General features: G+C 40.6%; 1 protein-coding gene across 1 annotated transcript; it reads right to left on the minus strand.

Annotated features, from left to right (window-relative positions):
- Positions 1-1512: 1512 nt before the first annotated feature.
- On the minus strand, positions 1513-19988 carry IRAK2 (interleukin 1 receptor associated kinase 2). The gene is made up of 13 exons (XM_062610771.1): positions 19026-19988; positions 17846-18025; positions 11894-12061; positions 11110-11222; positions 9545-9739; positions 9039-9103; positions 8464-8578; positions 7626-7735; positions 7052-7247; positions 6296-6358; positions 5077-5277; positions 4401-4911; positions 1513-4030 (listed from the first exon to the last, which is right to left on the minus strand). Exons 1-13 carry the CDS (start codon positions 19210-19212, stop codon positions 3912-3914), a joined length of 2223 nt encoding a protein of 740 aa, XP_062466755.1. The 5' UTR covers positions 19213-19988; the 3' UTR covers positions 1513-3911.
- Positions 19989-21974: the final 1986 nt, after the last annotated feature.

A 21974-nucleotide genomic window follows, 5' to 3' on the forward strand; every position in this document is an offset into this window, starting at 1 on the left:
AATGCAAACTCAGATGCTCCTTCAGTGGCTGGGCTTGGACAAGTCACAGGGTGCCTTGAGTCATTCTGAACAGCCGCAGGTTCTTTCACCTGCTTTGTTCTCTGTCTGGCTGAATACAGTTGCACTTGTCAGACACCTTCAAGTTTAGGAGCGATATGGATGCTTCTCAAGGTGCCACCTACCCTACAGACTCTTCCACACTGTGGTCTAACAGCCCGACCTTCATGCAGTCAAGATTTCTCCTTCCAACATTTTAAGTAGGCTCTGGAGTGCCTTAAGGAATATTAAGAGTGGATCACTGGCACTTTGTTTTCTTCTTCCTGTGATTTTTATTCTGTTCTCTCAAGTTGAACTTATTTTTCTGTTCTTTGTACAGCATTTACCTCATTGCACTTTGGTTTAGTTTTCAAGCTAGACAGTAAATGATATTGTATGTAACGTGTTTAAGCAGTTACCAACAACTAAACAACGTGAGATTAAGGAGAACAACAGTCCAAAGGATGAGGAAAAGGAAGGTGCTATGTAACTCCACAGCTAGCCAGTACAACAATTAGAAATGGAGCAGCCCGATTCCCTACAATTCTGCTGTCATCACATTATGCTTACAGTAAAACACATCATTATTTGTCTATCTGAATGGAAGCATTAAATGACCATCAGACATCACAGGATACTAAACAAGGTTCAGACAACATTATCAAGTTATACAGACAAAAGTAAAGGGTAAATAGAGACTACAATTGGTTTTGGACAGCATGAAACATAAATTCGATGTATTTCATCGCCTCACTTGTTCAGATAAAAATGTGCCTTTTGGTCCATAGAAAGCAACCAACTACAGCAAGCAAAACAAAACAATAAAGTAGCTCTGCTGCAACACAGGATTTTTACATCTGCTTTCTAATTCAAGTAAAATTGTTTCTCAATCCATTATGTTCATTCTTGACTTCCTGTTCCTATAAAAAATGACAAGGTTTGAAAGACTTCCACTGTAAAGTATTACTTCATACCTAAAAATACGAATGACAGGAACAATTCTAGAGGTCTTTAAGTGCACAAATGATGTTAGGCTGCCCTCTAAGAGTATTAACTGGCCAAAAGGGAATGATGAAATAAAAGCGAAGGTTTCATTTACATGGGCACCTTCAGGCTTGTTTTTAATAATAGAACTCAAGACTACAAGATAACACCAATAAAAAGTTCTGTGGGACTGAATGATGGCAAAAAATAACCCTATACAATTAGATATATGTATATATTTAAAGCCCGTGCCTAGATCTGTGCTTTTAGACACAGACAACCATCAATTGATAGGCTTCAGCAAAAAGTATTACTCACAGACAAAGCACTGGCGTTGTTGCTGTTGGCAGTTTTCCTTGCACAGTTCCAGAACCACTGTGTTTAAAACAAAAATTATATTCTATGCCCTTATTCTAGTGCTCATGGATAAAAACAAAAGCAGAGTTGTCCTTAATTTTTGACTAACAGCTACGATATCTTAAGGATATCTGAACATCAGAAAATGTCAGTTGTATCTCAGTAATGCTCTTAAGTATTAATTTTAGAGAGAAATTTTTCTCTAGGGACATCTCAAAGGAAAAAAATCAGCTATTCAACAGTGAACAAAAACCAAATAACCATGTCTGCACTAATTATCACAAACACAAAGTTATCTAAATAGAGTGGATTGAAACACATTTTCTGTGCCATAAATCACAAAAAAGCAAGCTATAAAGAAAAGATTTTTTTTTCTTTTTTGTTTATTCACAAAATATTAGTAAATGGTAACGTACAAATTTGCTGAGTTGAGATTAAAACATACATTATACGGAATAGCCAAGATACGCAGCAGAGTACCATTATTCTCAGACTTAAGACAGTGTCTTATAGATGTTCCATTATGTACTCATGTAACTCCACCAGACCGTTAGCTCAGAATACTTTAAAACTAACATGGAACAAGGCAAAAAAATAACAGCTTCATTTTGTGACTGCAAAAGAACAAAACCATTAAAGCATTTTCATGAAACAGAACTGTATAAACTATGTTTCTCCATTTAAAAACCTTAGGTTTTTCCATTCAGCCCTGGGGTGTGGCTGTGAGCATTTCTTCCTGGAGGACACCTGAGGTATTTAACATGGATCTCACAAAATATACCCATGAAAACCAACAAATATTACAGTTTCAGCACCACAAAATATCTCAGTTAAATCTCATGTAGAATTAAGCAGTTATTGACCAATCTGAATATACTCAATGCTTCTTATGTCAGTACCAATGTTGTCTTGGTTTGATTCTTGTAAAATAAAGAATCTGACACTGGCAAATATACAGACAGTATCCAAGGCACTTCTAAATATGGCATTTTACCGGTTTCTAGTGTAGAAATCAATATGCTAAACGTGTAGGATGATTCTAATACTCAGGTCTCTAGTTAAAATACTTTTACTTCCTCCGAATAATACCTACAATAAACTAGGTACTGTACAGATATAGAAGATATGAGGTATTACTCAGCAACCTTCATCTAAAGTTAGGAAAACCAGACCATTACAATTCCAGTGAAAAGAATTACACCAAAATTCATGGATTTCAAAAAATATTCTCTCAACTCCATTGTGAATTCTAACCATCTCTGTACATCAGGCCATATCAGCTAAGCTAAAGAGGCAGCAGTGATCTGTCTGTAAGCCGAGCTACATGTTCCAATAGTTTTGTTTATAATAAAACTGCATTTCCTTAGACTGCACAAGAGTGGAATATGCTAATAATATCACATGTAATAAATAGTTGTAGCAATGAAAGTGACACTTTCTTAAGGGGCTTTCACTTGCTAATAAATATGATAGAATACAAGGCTGTTGCTTTCTTAATTCTTTTAAGCATGATCACCAAGCCTGACCCCAAGGCTGCTAATGCTGGGTAAGCCAAGAGACACACAGAACTAGTCCTCTTTCAGAATATATGGTGAGTGTGGCACCACAACCAGATCCACTCACTAGCTCATCTTTCACTGATAGCCAAAATAAATATAACAAACCAAATCTCAAGCGACCTATAACAAAATTAAAGACATTTTAAATTAAAATCTTGTCCCTAATCCAAAATATACAACAGTTACCATGTGAAGCACAATGAGAAACCTTAACAACATATAAAGGACACTTAGAAAAAATTAACCTCCAAGAATCAATTGTGAAGTATTAAACACCATCTCCTAACGGTGAAGCTGAAAGGTTAAAACTTCCAAAGGTGTCATATGTATGTAGTAGAGAAGCTCATAGACTAACATGGCTTAAATTATTTACTTACTGCTACGTTCAGTGCAATTCAAATTGCGATTGAGTCATGTAGAATACATCTGAGAACTTGCATAAAAAAATCCCCTCTCTGGTAATGTAGTAGTTTTGAGTATGTGGGCTAAGATTAGATGGAATAGGATAAATTCTTTGGGAAACTGAAACCTCCAATCTCTCTGGAGATTTCTGTCTATTCGTACAATAACAGTAAAGAGCACTGCTAACTGGTTACTGAGCAGTGCTTGCCCTATAACTCCTAGGACTGTGTTTTTAAACAAGACAAACATTTTATGTAGATGCTTTCTGAAACACACTGCAAAAGGATGGTAAATTATTTTGGCAGTTTGTGTTTGCCATATCTCTACATTACACATGAGAAGGAAGAAGGCATTTCTGTTTAGAGTGGCATTGTGCTTTTATCTGCTTTAGAACAGATGTTTCCTGTTTCTTCTCAGTGTGATCACTTTTGTTTTCTTTAGTCAGGGTTACTGATACTGATCCAAATCTGCTACTTAGCCTTACAAGAAAGGTAGAATTTTACCATTGTTCTAATGAGGAGACAGTATTTATTTCTTCTTCAGAGCTGGCCACTGTTTGTGAATCCATCCGATTTATGATTCAAAAAGTTCAGAACTGTTTAATTTGTCTTCTTCATACAGCAAAATATTTTCCATGAGCTTCTTTTTTTTATCATTTATCTTTATTTTCCAAGATGTCTCTCTGGCTAATGCTGAAAAACAAAAAAATAAAAGCCCAAATATTAAGAAAAAAATCCACTTGTGTAAGGAGTAGATAATAAAATAATCCAAAAATGGATTAGGAAAAAAACAGCTGATAGAAAAGCAGAAAACATTTTGTAGATTTATTGGTAAAATCATGACTAAGGCAAAAAGATTTACTGAGATGTGTTCAGAAGTAGGAAGAAGAACCTAAGCAATCCTGGAGAAGAGAGTTATTTGTCCCCACTATTGTGATACTAGAGCACTTTTATAAAGGCTTCAGTTATCCCAACAGAAACATGGAAAGTTTTGCACAAACAGCTTGAAGATGGTGTGTGTTTGAATGTTCCTCATACACCCTTCAGATTGATCTTGATTTACCTTGTGAAGAGCATGGAGAGTCACCGGCTGTGTGTTTTTGTTGAGACGTGCTCTGTGCTGTAGATGCTGCTTCCAAGACGTCCTCACTTTTGGCACATGCCGCATTTCTTTCCTGGAGTCCATGTGCAGGCTTTTCCTGCTTGATCCTGTAATCAGAGGCTGCCACATTTTCAGCACTGTTACAGCTAGATAGCTCATCTGTAGATTTTTCTGAAGGGTTCCATATAAAACTACTTAATTCATCTGATTCACAAGGCACCCTTGACATCTGCTCACAGTAAACGTCAGGCAACACAACACCTACTGAAGGTGGGCATGGATTGGCACTGGTCAGGATGGCAGGCTGTGTGCTGTCCTCTTTATTCTTCCCCGCAGAAGGCACGTCCACGCTGAGACTCACTGTCTCATCATCAGTTTCTTCGGGAGTGTTCATGGAGAATCCAGAAGTGCTGCCTCCACAGATGTAATGTTCTCTTAATTTATTTTCAGCCATTTCCATCACTTCAAGAACCTGTTTGTAAGAACAAAACCTGTGAATGCAGAGTAATTCCTGTACTCCTCCTTACACATGTTCTCATATGTCAACACTCCCACAAATAAGCAAGGCATGAATGTGGAGCTTTAGACCTTGCTGTCAAAAAGACTAAAATCTTGGTCAATGTATTTTAAATATTACCTCTGCTGTGTTAGAATTCTTCTTTTTCAGACAAAAGCAGATGGCTGAGGCAAAATCAATAGCAACCTCTTCCAGCAAGTGTCCTGCTTTCTTGTCTAGATATTTAGAGCATATTTCCTTCGCAGCTAGCTTTTCCAATTTTTTTACTTTGGAATATGAGCTTTCTTTTGCTATCTGGATTTCATCAGCAATCATATCTTTCTGTTCAAAGGAAACAGATACATTAGTGAAGGCAAAATGAACACAAACACTCATTTCTGCTTGAATCACTGAGAATATGAATCTTGCCATATATTTGTTATTATTGCTCCTTAATGGTAGGTTTACAGACCTAAAAGCTTTAAGAATCTCCATTCATGCAGCTGACAGAAATGTTTCTTTTCAGTAAAAGGCCAAAGGTTTTCTCTGCATGTGTCTAATGTCAAGTTCACTAAAACAGACCCAGCTCCTCTAGGCCTATGCCTATTTATAGGAATGAAAAAGATACATATAGAGCAGCATTCTTGCTCAGGACTTTTCAAACGTGTTAAAAGAAATCATAAACCTGGGATCCTTTCTTTTCTGAACCTATTTGAACATTGATGAATTGCTTAGAAATAGTAAATAAGAATACTACAGTTTTCCCTTCAAAGGCTTCAATGAGATGGGGAGTCAGGAGCACATCCCACAAGGAATATAGGTGGAGTCTGTTCTCATGAGGATGGTGTTAATGGCATTCAGTGAGCCTGGCCAATTCTGATTGCTGTGTAGTTCTAATCACAGCTTGGGCAAATTGGCCAAGATAGAAATTCCAGACAGTAGTGCAACACATAAGCACCTGATAAACACGATGCTGAGCAACTGTGGTTACCGCCTGCCCACGTTTGCCCATTCAGTTTGGCTCATAAGACATCTTTCTGGCACACAAAAAAAACCATGCAGCAGCATTTCAGCACGAAGTCTTCTCTCTTAAATAAATACACATGTATTTAAACACCAGTATTCTGGAGTACCCCCTACTACGATGATCAGGCCAGTACTCACGAGTGTGGCGTGTGAAATGAGAATAAGTATCCAGCCTCTGTCTAAAGGCAGGTAGGCTACTGATGTTAATGGAACTGCAATATGGCTTCTAAATATCCCTTTTTCAGGGTGTGTACAGCAGACTCCAAATAATGAACTATTTATATAAAATGAACATTCACTTGTGTTGGTATTAGTTATTCCTGCTTCTTCTTACCAGATAAATAGGGTTTCTCGCTTCATCCAGGGCCTTAATCCCTGTCAGTATCTCTGCTAAAACCTAGAAAGAATATATGGAAGATAAAACAATCTGTTCAGAATTAATTCTGTTTTTTAAAGTGTGTTGTGTAGCTACAGAAATATTGAACTGCCTGGGCATTTAAATTTGTATTTTTACTTCAGATGGTTTAACAATGCCAGATCTGGGCAATAGTCATGATTTTGATCTTTATGATTTGTGATCTTTATGGTCTATCTCCAAAGCTAAGTCTATTTTATAGTTAGGTACAAAAGACCTTGTTGAAACTAAGGATGATAAGGAAGTCATTCTACATCTAGATAAGAAATCACACTGGACTATTTAAATGGAAATACCCATATACAGGTTACAAGCCTATCAATTGTTTTACGTGAAATTCCAAATTGACAGGTGATGTCTGTAGCAGTTCCTGTGGCAAATCTGCAAGAATTCCAAGAACCCAACTGCAGGCATCCTGCTGCTCTTTGTATTTGGGTTTTTAAATGATCAGCAAGAACTTTCTCCAGCAAGAAACAATTTTGTTTGTGTTGTTCAAAAGATTCACCTCACTTTGCCAAAATTGAATATATTTGGAGTGTGAACATAATTAGAACCAGTATTTCAACACATTATGTAGTCAGCAATATGAAACTGTCAGCAAATCCAGTCTTATATCCAATTTCCTGTCTAGAAGCACCAAAGAATGCAATGGAATGTGTTAAAAAGGCCACATACCACACCACAGCTGAATGTATCAACTTTCTCTGTTAACTTCCCATGCCTGATAAAATCTTCTGGCAGATAAGTAAGAGAAGCCTGTAGGACTTTGGTTTTCATTGTGGCATATTCTGATTTTTTATCAACAGAATACAGTCGCAGACCTGAATGTCCAAGCTTTGGTGTAAAGTTTTCATCCAACAAGACATTTGAGCTGTGATAAAGACAAATAACAATACTGGTCAAGTAATCACTTTAACTTGAGGCAAAAAATTACAGTTCTACACTTTCAAAGAAAAGCGCTGAAAGCTTCCAGCATTTGGCCTGCTGTGTATGAGTGAAAGGATAAAGAATGGCAGAAAGGGAGAGGGGGAAGAACAAGCAGTCCAGAAATAACCTCAAAAGAATATACTTCCATCACTCAGAAAAGAGATGGCTTAAACATAAAATGGTAAAGACCCCACAGAACAAGAGACAGCAGAAAGACACTGCAAATGGATTTCACAATTGTGCAGGCTTTCAGCCATTAGTGTTAAAGAAATCCTGGAAATAAGAGGTGACGATGGAAGAGCTGAGTTGCCAAATCCCTCACCTTTTGATATTCCCATGAAGAATTCCGGAATTATGTAAATACTCCGTAGCTCGGAGGAGCCCTACAGCAATGCTAATTCGCAACGCCCAGGTCAGTGGAGCAGAATCATCCTGCAAGGAAATGAAGAAAATGGTATTTCATAGAACAAAAGACTCTAAGACATCAGTAGTTTTGAAAACCAAAGGCTTAGCTTTAGTCCCAGTCAAAACTCCTGCTGACCTAAATCAAAAGTTTGGTCCAAGGCAGAATGTGATGATTTCTTGGCCAAGGAAAGAACCCATCCTTGCATATTGTGCTACACATTTTAATGCTATGGGACACAGTGAGATAAGGATACAGCAAAGATCACACTTGCCCAAAGCGTCAGGTACTGCCCATTACTGAGGCACAGCACTGGCTTTGATGGACTGCTGCTCTAAGGTTCCTCTGCCCTACCATCTCCTCTGCAGATGCTCTTTGAATAGGTGTAAACATCTCAACCTGTTCCCTCGTAACCCTTGTGAAACTTCCTAGCACATTATGCCAATGAATATGATTGTAGATTCTACAGAAACAAACCCAAATCCAATGAAACATTACATATGAATAGACACAGTTTCCAGATTCCTTATTACTTGAAAAGGCTAAAGGCTGCACAGCAGAAACTTCCTGTTGACCTGGTCTGCTTTGCAGTTGGAAACTGAAAATGAGCTGCAGCCTTTGTAGAACTTGTAGTCAAGATATCTGGGCAATTTCTGGCTGTTTCTCAGTATTCCAAAGGATATAATTGCTTTTCATACAATAACAGGCCAGGATTTGTAATCACATGTAGATCAACAGACCCAGATTATTTGCTTACTTGACACTGCAGTCTGTTTTGTAGTGATCCATTAGGCAGGTATGGATATATCAGACAGTGCAATCCAGTTTCTACTGAGAAACCCAGCAGTTGCAAGATGTTGACATGACAGCACCTGCAGGCACAGATCAGCAGTGGTTTGCAAATGAAATATGAGCAACACAGAAAATACTCCTGAGCTGGAATAAATGCCTAAATTCAAGGCAACTGGAAATTTTCCTGCAGCTGGAAGCAGAGAATGGCCCTGAGCAGGACAGCAGAGGGCTGACTAATCTAGCAGCAAAGAGAATGGTTAAGTGCAGCCCATTCTGTGCAGGTAGGAGGGATGCGAGCTGCAGAAGACACTGCTTCTTCACCACCTCAAGGGCTGGCAGAGCATGGTGTCTGCTCAGCATTGCCCTGCAGCATCAACAGGAGGCATGCTCTTTACCATGGCTCCAGTAGAGGCTGTGCATAGCCCTCTTATTGAGGGCAGCACAGCACCCAAGACAGAGGCTCATCAGTCTTAAACTAAAGATATGGGCACAGGCCACAAGCAGGAAATGCACTGATTGCACCTGAAAGCCAACACTTACCGAAAGCAAATCTGTACTTCGGTATGGAAGAACCTTTGGGTGGAATCTGGGCTTGTGCATTCCGTCTGAAAAATGAAAACGTGTGCTAGAATGTCAATAGTAATTATTAAAATGTTGCATTTGTAGAGATCTTTCAGTCTCTACATGACAAGCTACCTTGGAAAACCGTCAAGTATCACTGAAGGCAACTTAGGGTCAAACACAACAATTAACTGAAAATTAGAACAAAAACCAGCGTAAGGACACATCTGATTCAATCATCAATGCAAGCAGCTATATTGCAGGCTACTCCCATGGCTAGAGTTAATAACACCAGTCACTTAAGTATCTCTCATATGTGTTTGCTGAATGTAGGTTTACTTACTTTACATCCTTTCCTTTTTACCTCTCCTCTCGTGTAGCCCTTCTGGTTCCTTGCCCATACAATAGTAAACAACAACTGCTAATGCTTCAGAGACAATAATAACATACCCCCTTCAAAGAAAAAGAAAAGGTGGAGTACTTGCCTCTTTCAGTCTTTTGATGATATACTCTATGTTGTTCCTCCGACCTTTGTAGACATCTGCAAAAGTACCCTCACAAATTCTGCTCTTGTCACTGAAACCACTTGTGGCATTAGTAACTTCCCTCTGGGTCCACAAAAGACTTCCACTGGGGAGATCCGTCCTTGTCTCCTGCTGAGGAGCAAGAGAGCTGCAGGGCTACACATGTGCAGAAGAAACAAGTTTCTCTTATGAAAATTCATATGCTTTTTCCTTCTTTCAGTTGTATTTGCTTTTGCATGATCTAAGCAATCACTGTGATTGTTGAAAGAAGCTGTGAAAAGTACTGTACATGTGATGCTTTCCCTTTGTTATAACTGTCTTGATGTGTTTTGCTGTTATAAAACTTTTGCCTTGTAGAAGAGTCAATTACCAATTTGCATTTCCACCTTTCCCAGAAAATAGACTTAACTTTGTTTAAAAGTCCATATATTTTTTTTGAAGTGATGTTAATTTAAGTTACAAAGAAACTAATCTTTATGGCTGGGGCATACACTAAGAAACAGTTGGATCAGAAAGTAGGGCCCCTCATAATGTATTTATGTTCTGGTAGGAACTTCACATCTACTTCTGAAGCATCTGGCATCAGTTGCACAATAATTTGTTGCTTCCAGTGTGGCAAGTCCTAATGTCAATTGTTATTACAGTTCCACTGTAATAACACACAGCTTTCACAACCTTAATGTGCTCCAGACTTGAGAAAACAAAACATTAGCTCCCTCTCAAAAGCTCTGAGACTACTACATTCTTTGTCGCAATCTTCTCTTCTGGCTGGTACCCTTGAACCAGGTTATTCTGGAAGAGCTTAAACTACAATCTTCTTCAAAACAAAACAAAACAAAGGAACCAGGCCAAAACAGCACTATGATGGGACCAGGGCGTGCACATGGATCTGTGAAACACTCAACCCACAGGACAGATCTAGCTGGACTATCTTACAGACAAGAGAGCTGTAGGGAGGCAGGAACAGAGATTGTGATGAAATCATTAGGAACATGGGAAAAGCTTGTCACAGTGAGATGGTTAGGCACTAGAACAGCCCAACCTTGGAGATTTTCAATTGTCAGCTACACCAGGCTCTGGGCAACCTGACTTAAACTTGATACTAGCCCAGGTTTCAGGAAAAAACACATTTTAAGTATATAATCAAACTAATAGAAGTTTGCTGTTCTGACTAGTCAGTGGTATATGTGGTACCGTCCTGTGCTCATAGCAGGAATGTTAAGTCCTCTGCAAAATCTATGCTAGAAATTCCTCCAAAATTATTTGCTATTTGTGGGCATGTTTTCCATGCAATATGGTTAATTTTTAACTTCAGTGGTCCATCACTGGCAAAAATTATGCACACTATAAGTAATCTAATTGAAGCATTAGTAATCCATTGGTATTCAGTCCAAACAACTTGTAATCAACCCCTACTTTTTCACTCTATTTTATACAAATAGAGGGACAAACTTTAACTGAGAAAACATGGAATGTAACGAAGACAATTTTCATTGTTATAGTCAATAAGGACTAAAAGGATTTACCTTCACACTTGATGAGACAGGAGGATTTGACTGTAAGGATTTCAAAAGGTCCCTTGGGGGAGGGGGTGGCAAAGGGAGTGAATACAAGGCTCCTTCAGAAACAGCACCTGAAACTGAAATAACAGCATTGAAAGTACAGGTTCTTTTTACAGTGCCACAGCCTGCGGCTGATTATGAAGGTCTGGGATATTTTGCTGAATTTCCTAACTAGGGATAATCTGTCAAAATGAGCAATACTGTGTGAAGACAGGCAGCTGTTTTCCTGGTTCCTCTTTGCAAGATGACTGTGCACATCCTTCTAGTCCTGGCTTGGGGACACAGAGCTCCCTCTGTCTATACTATTGTTCTTTTCAATCTGTCCTGTGGTTCTACTGCCTCCCGTTCCCAGGCAGAGGGGCCTGCTGACCTGTGCATGGCTCCCTTCTGGCCTAGATTTATTCGGCATGGCAACAGGGACATGGGGCAGGAAATGTATGCACTGGTCTAGTTGTAGTACGGAGCCAGGATGGGACCCATGTGTTCACAAAGACCTGGAAAATGCCTTTAGATCCCACAGGATAGATACAGCCAGCATCCCTCAAGGCCAAGAGAGGTGTAGGAAAGAGAAACAGGAGGCCATGTGATAAAGTTACAAAGAAACACAAAGTTAAAAGGCAAATATTCAAATGCTACCCTTCTGAAGAGAAATATATTCATTATACTATACTGAAAGCAAATGGGAAGCAGTCTTACCTACATGGTCATTTCAATGTTAGCGCAAATTCAGAATCTGTTTCGTTACTACCTGCTGGTGGTACTCCCGGGCGTGAAGAGTCTGTGGATGGCAACAGACTTATCTCGTTTTCTCTGTCTATCTTCTTGTTTTCTGTGGGAATTAAAGATCTGTTCTCTGGTTTAGGCGGCTCTACCAGCTCTTCTTTTCCAGAGTCGGCAATATTAGAGGCTGATGTCCCTTCAAAAGAGAACAAAGGAAAGATGAAGATTACCAGGGAAAACACAGCCTGACTCTAATCAGCTATCAGGAAACAACCCTAGTCAGGAAAACAGACTGTACATTAACGTGAACATTAAAACAAACATTCAAGCAATTCACTGAGAAATTGCTGGAATATTGTTGGTATTTAAATTCAGACCATACTTACGACATTAACTACTACTGAAAATCAGTAAGAAGTCAGAGTTTCAAACAAATACCAGTGATGACTATGCAAAATATACACAGCCCCTTACAATAAAACATTAACAATATATTTATTGTGTCATTTTCTGTATAGCATCCTTCAGCCAATGACCTCAAATCACAAATACCTCCCAGCCTAAAGAAGGCATCTAGTTCTTTGTCAATTGTTGTGGGACTGGGAGGAAGTTTAACAGAATTGTGTTTGGTTTAGCCAGTTAAATGTTTTAGGACTGTTTTCAAGTCTGTGGTTTTAGTGTCATGACCCTGCTCATTCCCAGAAAACACTTTCCTATATAGAACTATTTGCAATAAAGAATCATTCTGTTACTCATGAACAGAAAGAAACAAGCTGGAGACAACCTAGGGAAAACATAAAAATCAAAGTTCAAGACTTACTAATATATCAGTAAAAAATAAAGGCTGAATTATTGATTCACTGCAGCTCTAAAAGATCCTGTGCTCTATACAGCTTGGTAAAATCTCAGAATCAGGCCTGAAAAACCAACTTGAAGTCTGGTTAAAAGACACACAAAGATGCTTTCAGTGTACAGGAACACAAAAATGCGTACATCTTAGAATTATTAAAATTAGATTAGGTTAAAGTCAGGATGGTAAAAAATGAAGTAAAAAAAAAAAAAAATCAAGATACTGTGATATCTTGAATCTGTCAAAATCTCCTGAAGGAGCAGATAAATTCTTATCTGTGAATACATTCAAAACTGAGCCTGAAAAAGAGCTTGGAAATGCTCAGTGTGCACTGGGGATGATTAGAAAAACTTCCTATATGCTAACAACTTTTCCTGGTTGTAGTTGTAAATTTTTGTTTCCACCTGCCACCTTTTTCCAGCAACACCTTGTGAATTTTCCTAAAAATAAAAATTAAAGTTTTATTTTGCTATAAAGGAAAATAAGCACAGGTATTAATACAAGGTTTCTTTGTCATGCTGTTTTATCAGCTTTCTATCTTAAGCATGGCGGTGATCTTGGAATCAAAAGCCACAGACCTCTATTTGAATGTGAAATTAGACAACAGCTTTGTGTCCTTTTTTCTGTACAAAGCATTAGAATATCTGAGACAAGCAGGAAGCAGTATGCTTCGTTTTAATCAGTGCTGCTCACAAGAAGCCAGGGCTCAGTAGAACTGTTTAAGAGAAGACAAGCGATGCACATTTCAGTGCACTAAAGATTGAAGAGTAGATGAAAAGCAGTAATGGTAGAAGTGGCCACGGTCGTGACAGGCAAGTTTTGTCTTCTGACCTCTGTTTGGGTTTTGCATCCACTTTCTTCAGTCATGTATCAATGTAGGTTTGAATAAAGCCAGGCTTTAGAATTAAGACACAAAAAAAACAGGTATGTTTCTTTATTCCTGTATCAGAATGCTAAGAAATCCCGAATTCCACGAGGGCTCAAAAATCAGTCACTGAACAAGTCTGCAGGCCTTTAGCTAAAACTGACAGTCCCTGCATTCCGCAGATGGTAGCTTTTCCCTCCTGTATTTCAACCTAGAAGTCTCTAAAATTAGAATCACTTCCCTCTTTCAACCTACTTTTCAGGGTTTGTCATCAATTTAGCAACTTCCTGCACATCAGACAAACAGGTCATCACTGCAGCTAAAGAGCTGACATAAGAAAAAAAATCAATTATTATGGGAGTTCAGAAGTGGGCCTAGAGTAGTGCAAGAAATTGTTGACGGGAGGTACAGCTCTCCTGGAATTAATCTGCCAGGAAAACCAACCTGTGTGTTGTGTCTGATTCCTTTAGGTCAGAATGAATAGAATTACAGTGATGAAGGACCACCTGGTTTTCAAAAGTGCCCAGTAGAACAAGCAATGTATTCTTCGTATCTGCCCCAAAGGAATGACCTGAGTGAGCATTTTCAGATATAAATAAAAAAGCAGAAATAGAGGGTAAAGGCCTCAAAGATTTGCCTAAATCTAAAAAGATCATGCTAGAAATCACTGCGGCTTGTGACTGAGCCCACTGTGGAATGTCCGCATTGGGTTAATTCCAAAAAAACATAACTACTTCCACATGCCAGAACAACAAAACAATCCAGACTCTCTGCCACTCAAATTAATATGAAGCTTTGCTATGGACTTCAATATAAAAGACAACTATAATAAGTGTTTTTAAAAGATCATTTCATTGTAGTTTCGCAACTTACTGCATTTGAGTTGATCTGAGACTAACATTAATATCCATCATCCAGAAATGTAAGTAAAAATTGATCACTCCACAGGATTTGTCTCTTCCCATCCTCTTTTAAGCCCTCTTTATCTAGCTTTCATGCTGCTTTACAGAGTCAACCCCCAAATCACATAACTCCTTATGCAGCTCTTTGTGGAACAGTCCAATATTGTAGTTCACCCATTATCACAAAGGAAATCTGAGAAACAAAGGTATCTTAGATTTATTACATCAGTTCAGTGTCTTAATAAGCTGAATTGAACATGTCCATTTCTTTCCAAGATCTATTAATATTTACTTTCCCTGTTTACTATTCAGCCTGCAGATACCCTTATAAAGACCCTTGTTTACTTGCATCAGCCAGCTACAATCTTTACAAACCGAGTTTTTCCTTGGTAATTACAAAACATTCTCTTCCAGCCTGCAGGAATTTGATTGGGGTTTATTTTTAACAGGGAAAAGCCTCAGGGTTTTCAGCTTGTGGCAAGTGAAGTCCAAAAAGTCTCAGGAATGTTTCTGAGAAAGCTAAAACAAAGCCCAAAACCTTAAGGTAAATCACAGAGGCAGAGAAAAAACAGGTTATACCTCTTGTACCAGAGGCTGACCTCAGCTGCATCTTGTGCAAGCTACAGCAATACAGTGATACTGACATACCACACAGTGATACGGACAGTCAGACAAGCAGAAGGATAATGACTTTCTGTGCTGGGATGATTATTTTTGTTTGTGTTCTATCTTTAAGGTTCTATCTTTAAATTACTGGAAGTTGCTCTGGGATTGGAAGCCTGATTCTTTGCATTTTACATAAGCACCGAGACAAATCTTACTTGGTTCTTGTGTAAGCGATCTTGTCAGAGCTTTACAATGCCGCCTCTCAGGGTTTGATCCAGTGCCACATTCTGGCCTCTGCACACAGGCCCACACCTAACAATCAGAGACCCCCTGCACAGCCTCTGGGCTTCAGGGGGTCATTTCACTAAATGTGCTAAACATCAGCTCGAAGCCACCAACGTTGTGGTTTGCAAGCAAGAGCTCTCTGAAATTAAATACATGGAGCTTCTGTTGAAGTGATTCACCCCTGCAATGTGCTGAACTAACCTCAGTTTGAAATCTGTTCAGGAGCTTGTTTTAAAGGCCTGTAACAGAAGAGAAACCCCCCTACCCGGAGGTAAAAGCAGCAGCATCTCAGTTGTTACAAGAAGTATAAACAAAGGTGGGCCCCAGAATGTGCTCTGACAGGGAAAGAATGCAAGGCCTGTAACTAATTAGAGCTTAAGGTGTGGTAGGTTAAGCTGTGTTATATAAGAGCACCCACAACCTCTCTGTATGGACCAGGAATTGATGGTGTTAAATACTGAAGAGGCACAGAGCAAAAACCTCATCACGTCATGAAAGTCACTCCCTACTCCAGAGCATCCTTAAAAATACCATTATCAGAGAACCAGGGTTATTTCAGTGCTCTTAATCTAGATCAGATTTAATACAAATGATAAAATTAATATTAAATTTAAGTATAAATTAAAAAAAAAATTAAATCAAGATTTTATCTTCAATCCTGTCCACTGAGACATGACCCTCACAGTGACTAAATTAACAACTGGATTACCAAGATACAGCTTAAACCAGATTCGAACCAAATCATAGAATCATAGAATAGTTAGGGTTGGAAAGGACCTTAAAATCATCCAGTTCCAACCCCCCTGCCATGGGCAGGGACACCTCACATTAAACCATGTCACCCAAGGCTATAGAAGCATAGAATGATTAGGGTTGGAAATCCTGTAGCTCTATGTGTTTTGCTGAAGAATGAGGAGTAGGACTTGCTGTGGTCTTCTATGCTGAATGCTGTGAGTGAATTCAGTCAGGAGGTCGATCTGCTGAATCAAAGTGCTGCACAGGGTGGCAGCAAAATCAGTTACATTAACTGAGCAACACTCTCATTAGGGTCTGTGGTTACCCTGTTAGATGTACTAAGACAGAATTTGCTGCTTGAGCTGTAGCACTTACTATTCCTTTAAAAACACCCAATAAAATTACATAATTTGGAATGCCATTGTCAGATTTTTCCACGATACCCAGATGAAGGTTTACAGTGACACTAATTCCCGGAAACTACAGAACACAGCAGTGCCACACAAACCAACGCTGTGGCAAGAAACCCACGATGCAGAGCTGGACTTCCCATGCATGGCAGCTGGCAGCCCTGCCCGGTGGAGATGGGCTGCTGTTGAGCAACAGCCGCTCGTGATGTCACTCAAAATGACTCGTGGCAGACAGCTTCTCCATCACAGAACGGGAGAAGCAGATGGGGCTCCCACACATTCCTCACCTATGGCAGCATGTGCCCTCGTGAGCACACCTGGATAGAGTTTCTCTAACCATTTTCAGCCACGTAACAACAATCTGTAATGTTTCTTTCTAGTAATTCCCCATGGAAAACTGGTGAAAATCATAAAACATCTGGTTTCCAGACCGTAGACTTTGTGTGGGAATATGTGTTAAAAAGGGAACGTGGTCCACTCTCAACTTTTTGGGGCTACTCAATACAGAAACACAGTATGCTGTCCAGGCTTCAACAGATTTCATGGTAGCACTGGGTTAAGGTACAATTTGGTTTACAAAAATTGACAAAAAATCTGCAATTTAAACATAATTTTCAATGGAAAAAAAATGGAAAGTTACATTTAAGAGTGTTGTGATTTCTATAAGTCAATAGTTTACCTTAACCAGGCACACTGAGCTCAAACTCTAACCATCCTACCTCAAAAAGATAAACCCGAAATACAGCAAACTGGAGATTGGTGAAAAGAATCTCACGCAGAGTTACAAAGTTAAGCTTTCCCCAAGTTAAACTAGAGTTTAATCTGGGGAGGGACAGAGGAGAACATACGATAGGAACAGAGAAAATATGAGATGGAATAAACAAAGAGTAATGTAGGTAGTTGATAAAGCATTTCTCCTTTTCATAATCTTTTTCTCATGGTGCAGGACAGCAACCTGCATAGGAAAACTGATTATATGTTCTTCTGCTCTTCTGGGTTTGCTGACTGAGTATAGTGACAAAGTTTCACAGAGAAACAAGAACGTATGAAGAATTAAAACATGCAGAATCAAGCTCTGTTTAGAAACCCTGACTGAAGCATTAAAGTACCAGCCCTGGCTCGGAGCACAGCCAATCTCTGTGGCACCTCTCAAAGCCACTGAAAAGGTGGGATGATGACTGAGAGGGACCTGTGATTCTTTCTCTATGTCACTTCTTAAGCATCAGACTCCCAGCAAAAGGTTTCGTCAGCCAGTGAGATCCACTGGACTGGGGCTGGTGCTCTGGGAGAACACAGATTCCCACAGGAGGAAGGAGCAGCTACTCACAGTCCAGAATGACTTGGGCCGCTCGGTAGAGCTGCAGTGCTCGCAGCAGGTCCAGGAGCTGTGGCACCGTTGCCAACCTCACTCCCCACCACCACATCAGCTCCCTTGTTATGCTGATCCCAGTCTTTTCCATGCACTTGATTTTCCGTAGCTCTGTTTGGTCAGTTATCACGTAGGAGGCTATTGGGAGACAAAGGACAGTTCTGTTTAAACTAGAAAATACAAGCAGGTGCAACAGGGAAAACTAAGGTGTGAGACACACTTTGCCTTTGCACGCTTTTACAAGGAAGGATGGCAATAACTGAACTATATGGACATGAAGAAAGGTCAGTTTGTGTAAGTTCAGCTGTGTGCTCATTTGTGGTCCCTGGGGCTGGTGGAGATGCCACCAAAGGTGTCTGTCCAAATCAGCCCGCCTCAGCTGATCCACATCTACCTGAAGGAGAGGTGTGGGGGCCTGGAGTGTGGGAACAAAGATTGTCCTCAGCTGGCTTTAGAGGACACTGGACATAGTTTTATGCATGCAAAGATAGCGGAAGTGAATCCCACCCTAAGTCAGCAAGTTTAACTGGGTTAAGAGTTCAGTCAGTAGACAGAGTTAGTGAAGTCTTGAATGAAATTATGTCATGTTAAATAAGAAAGGGAGGACAACTGAGGAAAGATTCAGGTTAGAACTGTTTGGACTGGGATACAGAAAAAAAGAATAAAAACCTCAGGGACTGCATTTTCTATGCTTATTAACTGGACACAGCAGGACCAAGAAAAATGGGGCAGTAAGTATGAGGGAATATACATGAAGTGAAGAGAGAAAGAAAACAATAGATCATCTAAGCAAGGCAAACACTGGGAGAAGCAGAAGATAAAGTGCAGAGAGGGGAGTGCTAAAGAGCAGAGCGCGAGAGGCGGGAGCCTGGCTGCGCAGAGAAGCCAAGCAAACACAGAAGTCCGGAATTCCACCTATGAACCAGCAGTTTCACTTGATCCCAAAACCAGAGTGGTGCATGGGAACTCCCTGTCTACAGGATGTGAGTGCTGGGCAGCGGCTGGGCCAGAGGCCCTGCATGGGGCAGCTGTGTGCCCTCCCAGCACCCCGCACCCTTCCACTGCCCGTCCCAGCCATGCTGCCGCGCTGTGCCCCTATGGCACTCCATCAGCCCACCTCCCCGCATGCCAAGCTCACCGAACCGCATCCAGTCGTAGTCACTCAGGCAGTCCATCTTCTGGCAGAAGTCCTCCAGCACCCAGGCAGGCATGCTGTGGATGTACAGCACCGGGGGGGAGCCCCCTTTCAGGGCCAGGGGCGGCTGCTGCAGGGTCATTGCTTCGCAGGCCCTCTCCGGAGTGTCTTTTGTCCCCGCCGTGGCCATCAGCCACGGCTACACATGGTGCATACCCAGAGCAGGGACACTCGCCACTCTCTGCCTCCTGTGCGGCTTGTGGAGGGCTGATTTTCTTCAAACGCTTCCTCTTCTCAAAGGGGCTGTCCTTCACAGCCTGTCCCCACCCCACCACACTCACTCTTTGCTGGCGGAAGAGTCGAGCGACACGGGCAAGCGTTTCTTGGCAGGCTCAGACCGCGCTCCTGCTTCCTGCTCTGGCTGACGTCAGGCCCCAATTACAAATCAGATTTTCCTTTCCATTGAGTGCCGATTGCTCCAGCCCGATTGCCAAATGCCAGGTTTCACGGGATGAAGGTGAAAGGTGCTTTCCTGCCTGTTACGCGCAGCTGGTATTGCCGACAGGCTGGGCAATGGCTGCTCGCAAAGCGACGGCTGGTAGGTAAGGAGCTTGCCCGCTCAGCCCAGCCATTAGCCACATTTCCAGGGCAGTCTGCTAGTGGCTTGGTCACCTGTGTGGGTATAGATATGTCTGTGTGTTTAAACATAGATCCCCCCAAGAGCTGCACCGACCGTGCTCCCACTGTGCGGGATGCTGTACGACCAGGGATAGAGGAAGTTTCAAATATCCCACAAGATCTAAGCAACGAACATGTACAAGCAGGAGGGCAGTAAAAACCTCTGTCAGCAAATACTGAGCAGTGACGCCTCTGCCTAACCGCTGCCAGGCTTTTGCACTCATTGCAGCATATAGGATTTCACTTACCATAATATGTAGCACAGTAGCAGATGCAGGGCGTGAGAAGTGGTCATCTAGCCAGGCTAGTCGAGGATTGGGTTTAAAATGTGGTCTTAAAGCCAGTAATTTTTCTAAATGCATAGATTTTTCCTTTGTTTTTGTATTGAAGCTGCTTTCTATAAACATTTGTAATGACTTTGCCAGGGTAAATGCTACAGATCCTGCTGGCAAAACCATCTACTTAGACAGCCTTAAAGCAGTACCTCTGCCAGCATGGGACAATTCACCAAACACAACTGTGACCCATTCCTCTTCCTATTCTTTTCGTTCATGTTCAGCCCTAGGTCTTTTTGTATTTACTGCAAACATTACTGTAAGTTTAGAGGGCTTTTCACTTACTATTTCTTTATAATCTGCTCGTATTTCACAGCAGAGCTAACTCTTGTTTTCAGGATCAAACTTTCACACTTCGGCAATTTTCCATACTTCTAACCTCAGAAATCACAAGCCTTTCAAGTACCATTAAAGTAACAATGAATTTCTTACCCCCACTGTGGAAAGGAAAAGCTGAAAAATGTGATATTAATGTAGCTACAAGGTCAAAAGACAGGGAAAAAAGAATATCCGAATTGTGTAACTTGAAAGACCACAATTCAAAGATTCCTCAGGACCTCCCTGTTTTAGCAGCAGCACTATTTCAATAATAACAGTTGAATTTATGGGGGTTTCCCCTCCTTTTCCCTGCTTAGTGTCCTTCTGACACACAGCCATGGGAAAACGATCAGAGCATCTCTGAAAATCACGCAAGATGAGATTGAAATGTGTGTTGCAAAGAAGTGGATAAAAGGAGGAAGAGAAGACTCTTCTTTCCCTTGGGTACTGGAAAGAAACTGAAACGTTCTGGACTATTTGCCTCATGGGAGAGCAAGGGGAAAGAACACATTGACAAAGCATGAAGGGTTTTACAAAGGAAGTGAAATTTACTTTTTCACATGCAGACTGGAATGATCTTACTCCTGCTATTCAGCCTCCACTTGCAAATAATGAGGTATTAATCAGGCAGGACCCTGCCCTCCTCGAGCCTCCGGGAACTAAACAAGCAACTTGTTTGTGTCTGTGGTGTTTTGCACCTTCAGCTGTTACCCACCACTTCCTGCAGCAGCTCATTTCCACCACCACTGCTGTTGAGCTGGAGCATAGCCAGGCCCTGACCTTCGCCGCTCCCTGCCTGCCAACAAGACACTAACATGACTCCAACTGAATACTACCCAAGTTTGTAATGCACTTGTCACAACCAAATGGCAACTTTCACTCATCACTAATCCAGCTGAGTAATTACTAGGAGGCTCCATTTCCCATCTATTATAGCCAGCTGGGTTTATTTCCTCGTCTTTTCTTACCCTGACCCAAAGGAGCAGTCCAAAAATACACTTTTGTGCATATGCTGAGCATTTCTCCATGTTTACCTATAACATCTGGGTTTTCTTTCTGTTTTTTTAAACATTTTGTAAATAGTTCTTTAATGACCAAACCTTCCTAGTTGGCATTTATGCACCTGCTTTAACAATTCTAATTGAACAGGCTTTTATGTCAATTACCTTCTTACATCTGTTAGCACTTTGCACTTTGAATAAATACTCAACCCATGCGTTTGGCTGAAGAATGAAAACCAAACGATACCAAAAATGTTAGGAGCTATTGCATTCCAACAAACAACATGTTATCAAATTGTGTTTTTGCTACAATGCCTCTGGGTAACAAATATAAAAGACATACATCTGGGCTAATGTTATTACTGAACTAATTCATGGCAGGGTCTCTGAGCATTCGACCAGCCCATGAATGGTATTATTAAATGAAGGTTATTAATGGTGTTATTAAATGAAGGTGTTATTTAACATGCTCACAATTACTGCCATGTTTTTTAAAAAGACAAAAAAGAACCCACACAACCTGTAACAGTACTGTCAGACTGTGGCACAAGAGTCAAATGGAACATCAGATGTTACTCAATGGGCTGTGAAAACAAAACCTTGTCACCTGTTTGTGAGAG

Source organism: Pezoporus occidentalis, unplaced genomic scaffold, assembly GCF_034315485.1.
Source record: "Pezoporus occidentalis ecotype Australia unplaced genomic scaffold, CSIRO_AGI_Poc_V1 ctg149, whole genome shotgun sequence".
Taxonomy (NCBI): domain Eukaryota; kingdom Metazoa; phylum Chordata; class Aves; order Psittaciformes; family Psittacidae; genus Pezoporus; species Pezoporus occidentalis.

Excerpts from the sequence above, each read along its gene's own strand:
- IRAK2 (XM_062610771.1), bottom strand. The coding sequence starts at position 19,212 with ATGGCCACGGCGGGGACAAAAGACACTCCGGAGAGGGCCTGCGAAGCA. Across the intron at positions 12,062-17,845 it reads GGCCCAAGTCATTCTGGACT|GGACATCAGCCTCTAATATT; the intron begins GTGAGTAGCTGC and ends TCTCTTTTGAAG. Across the intron at positions 5,278-6,295 it reads CGAGAAACCCTATTTATCTG|AAAGATATGATTGCTGATGA; the intron begins GTAAGAAGAAGC and ends TCCTTTGAACAG.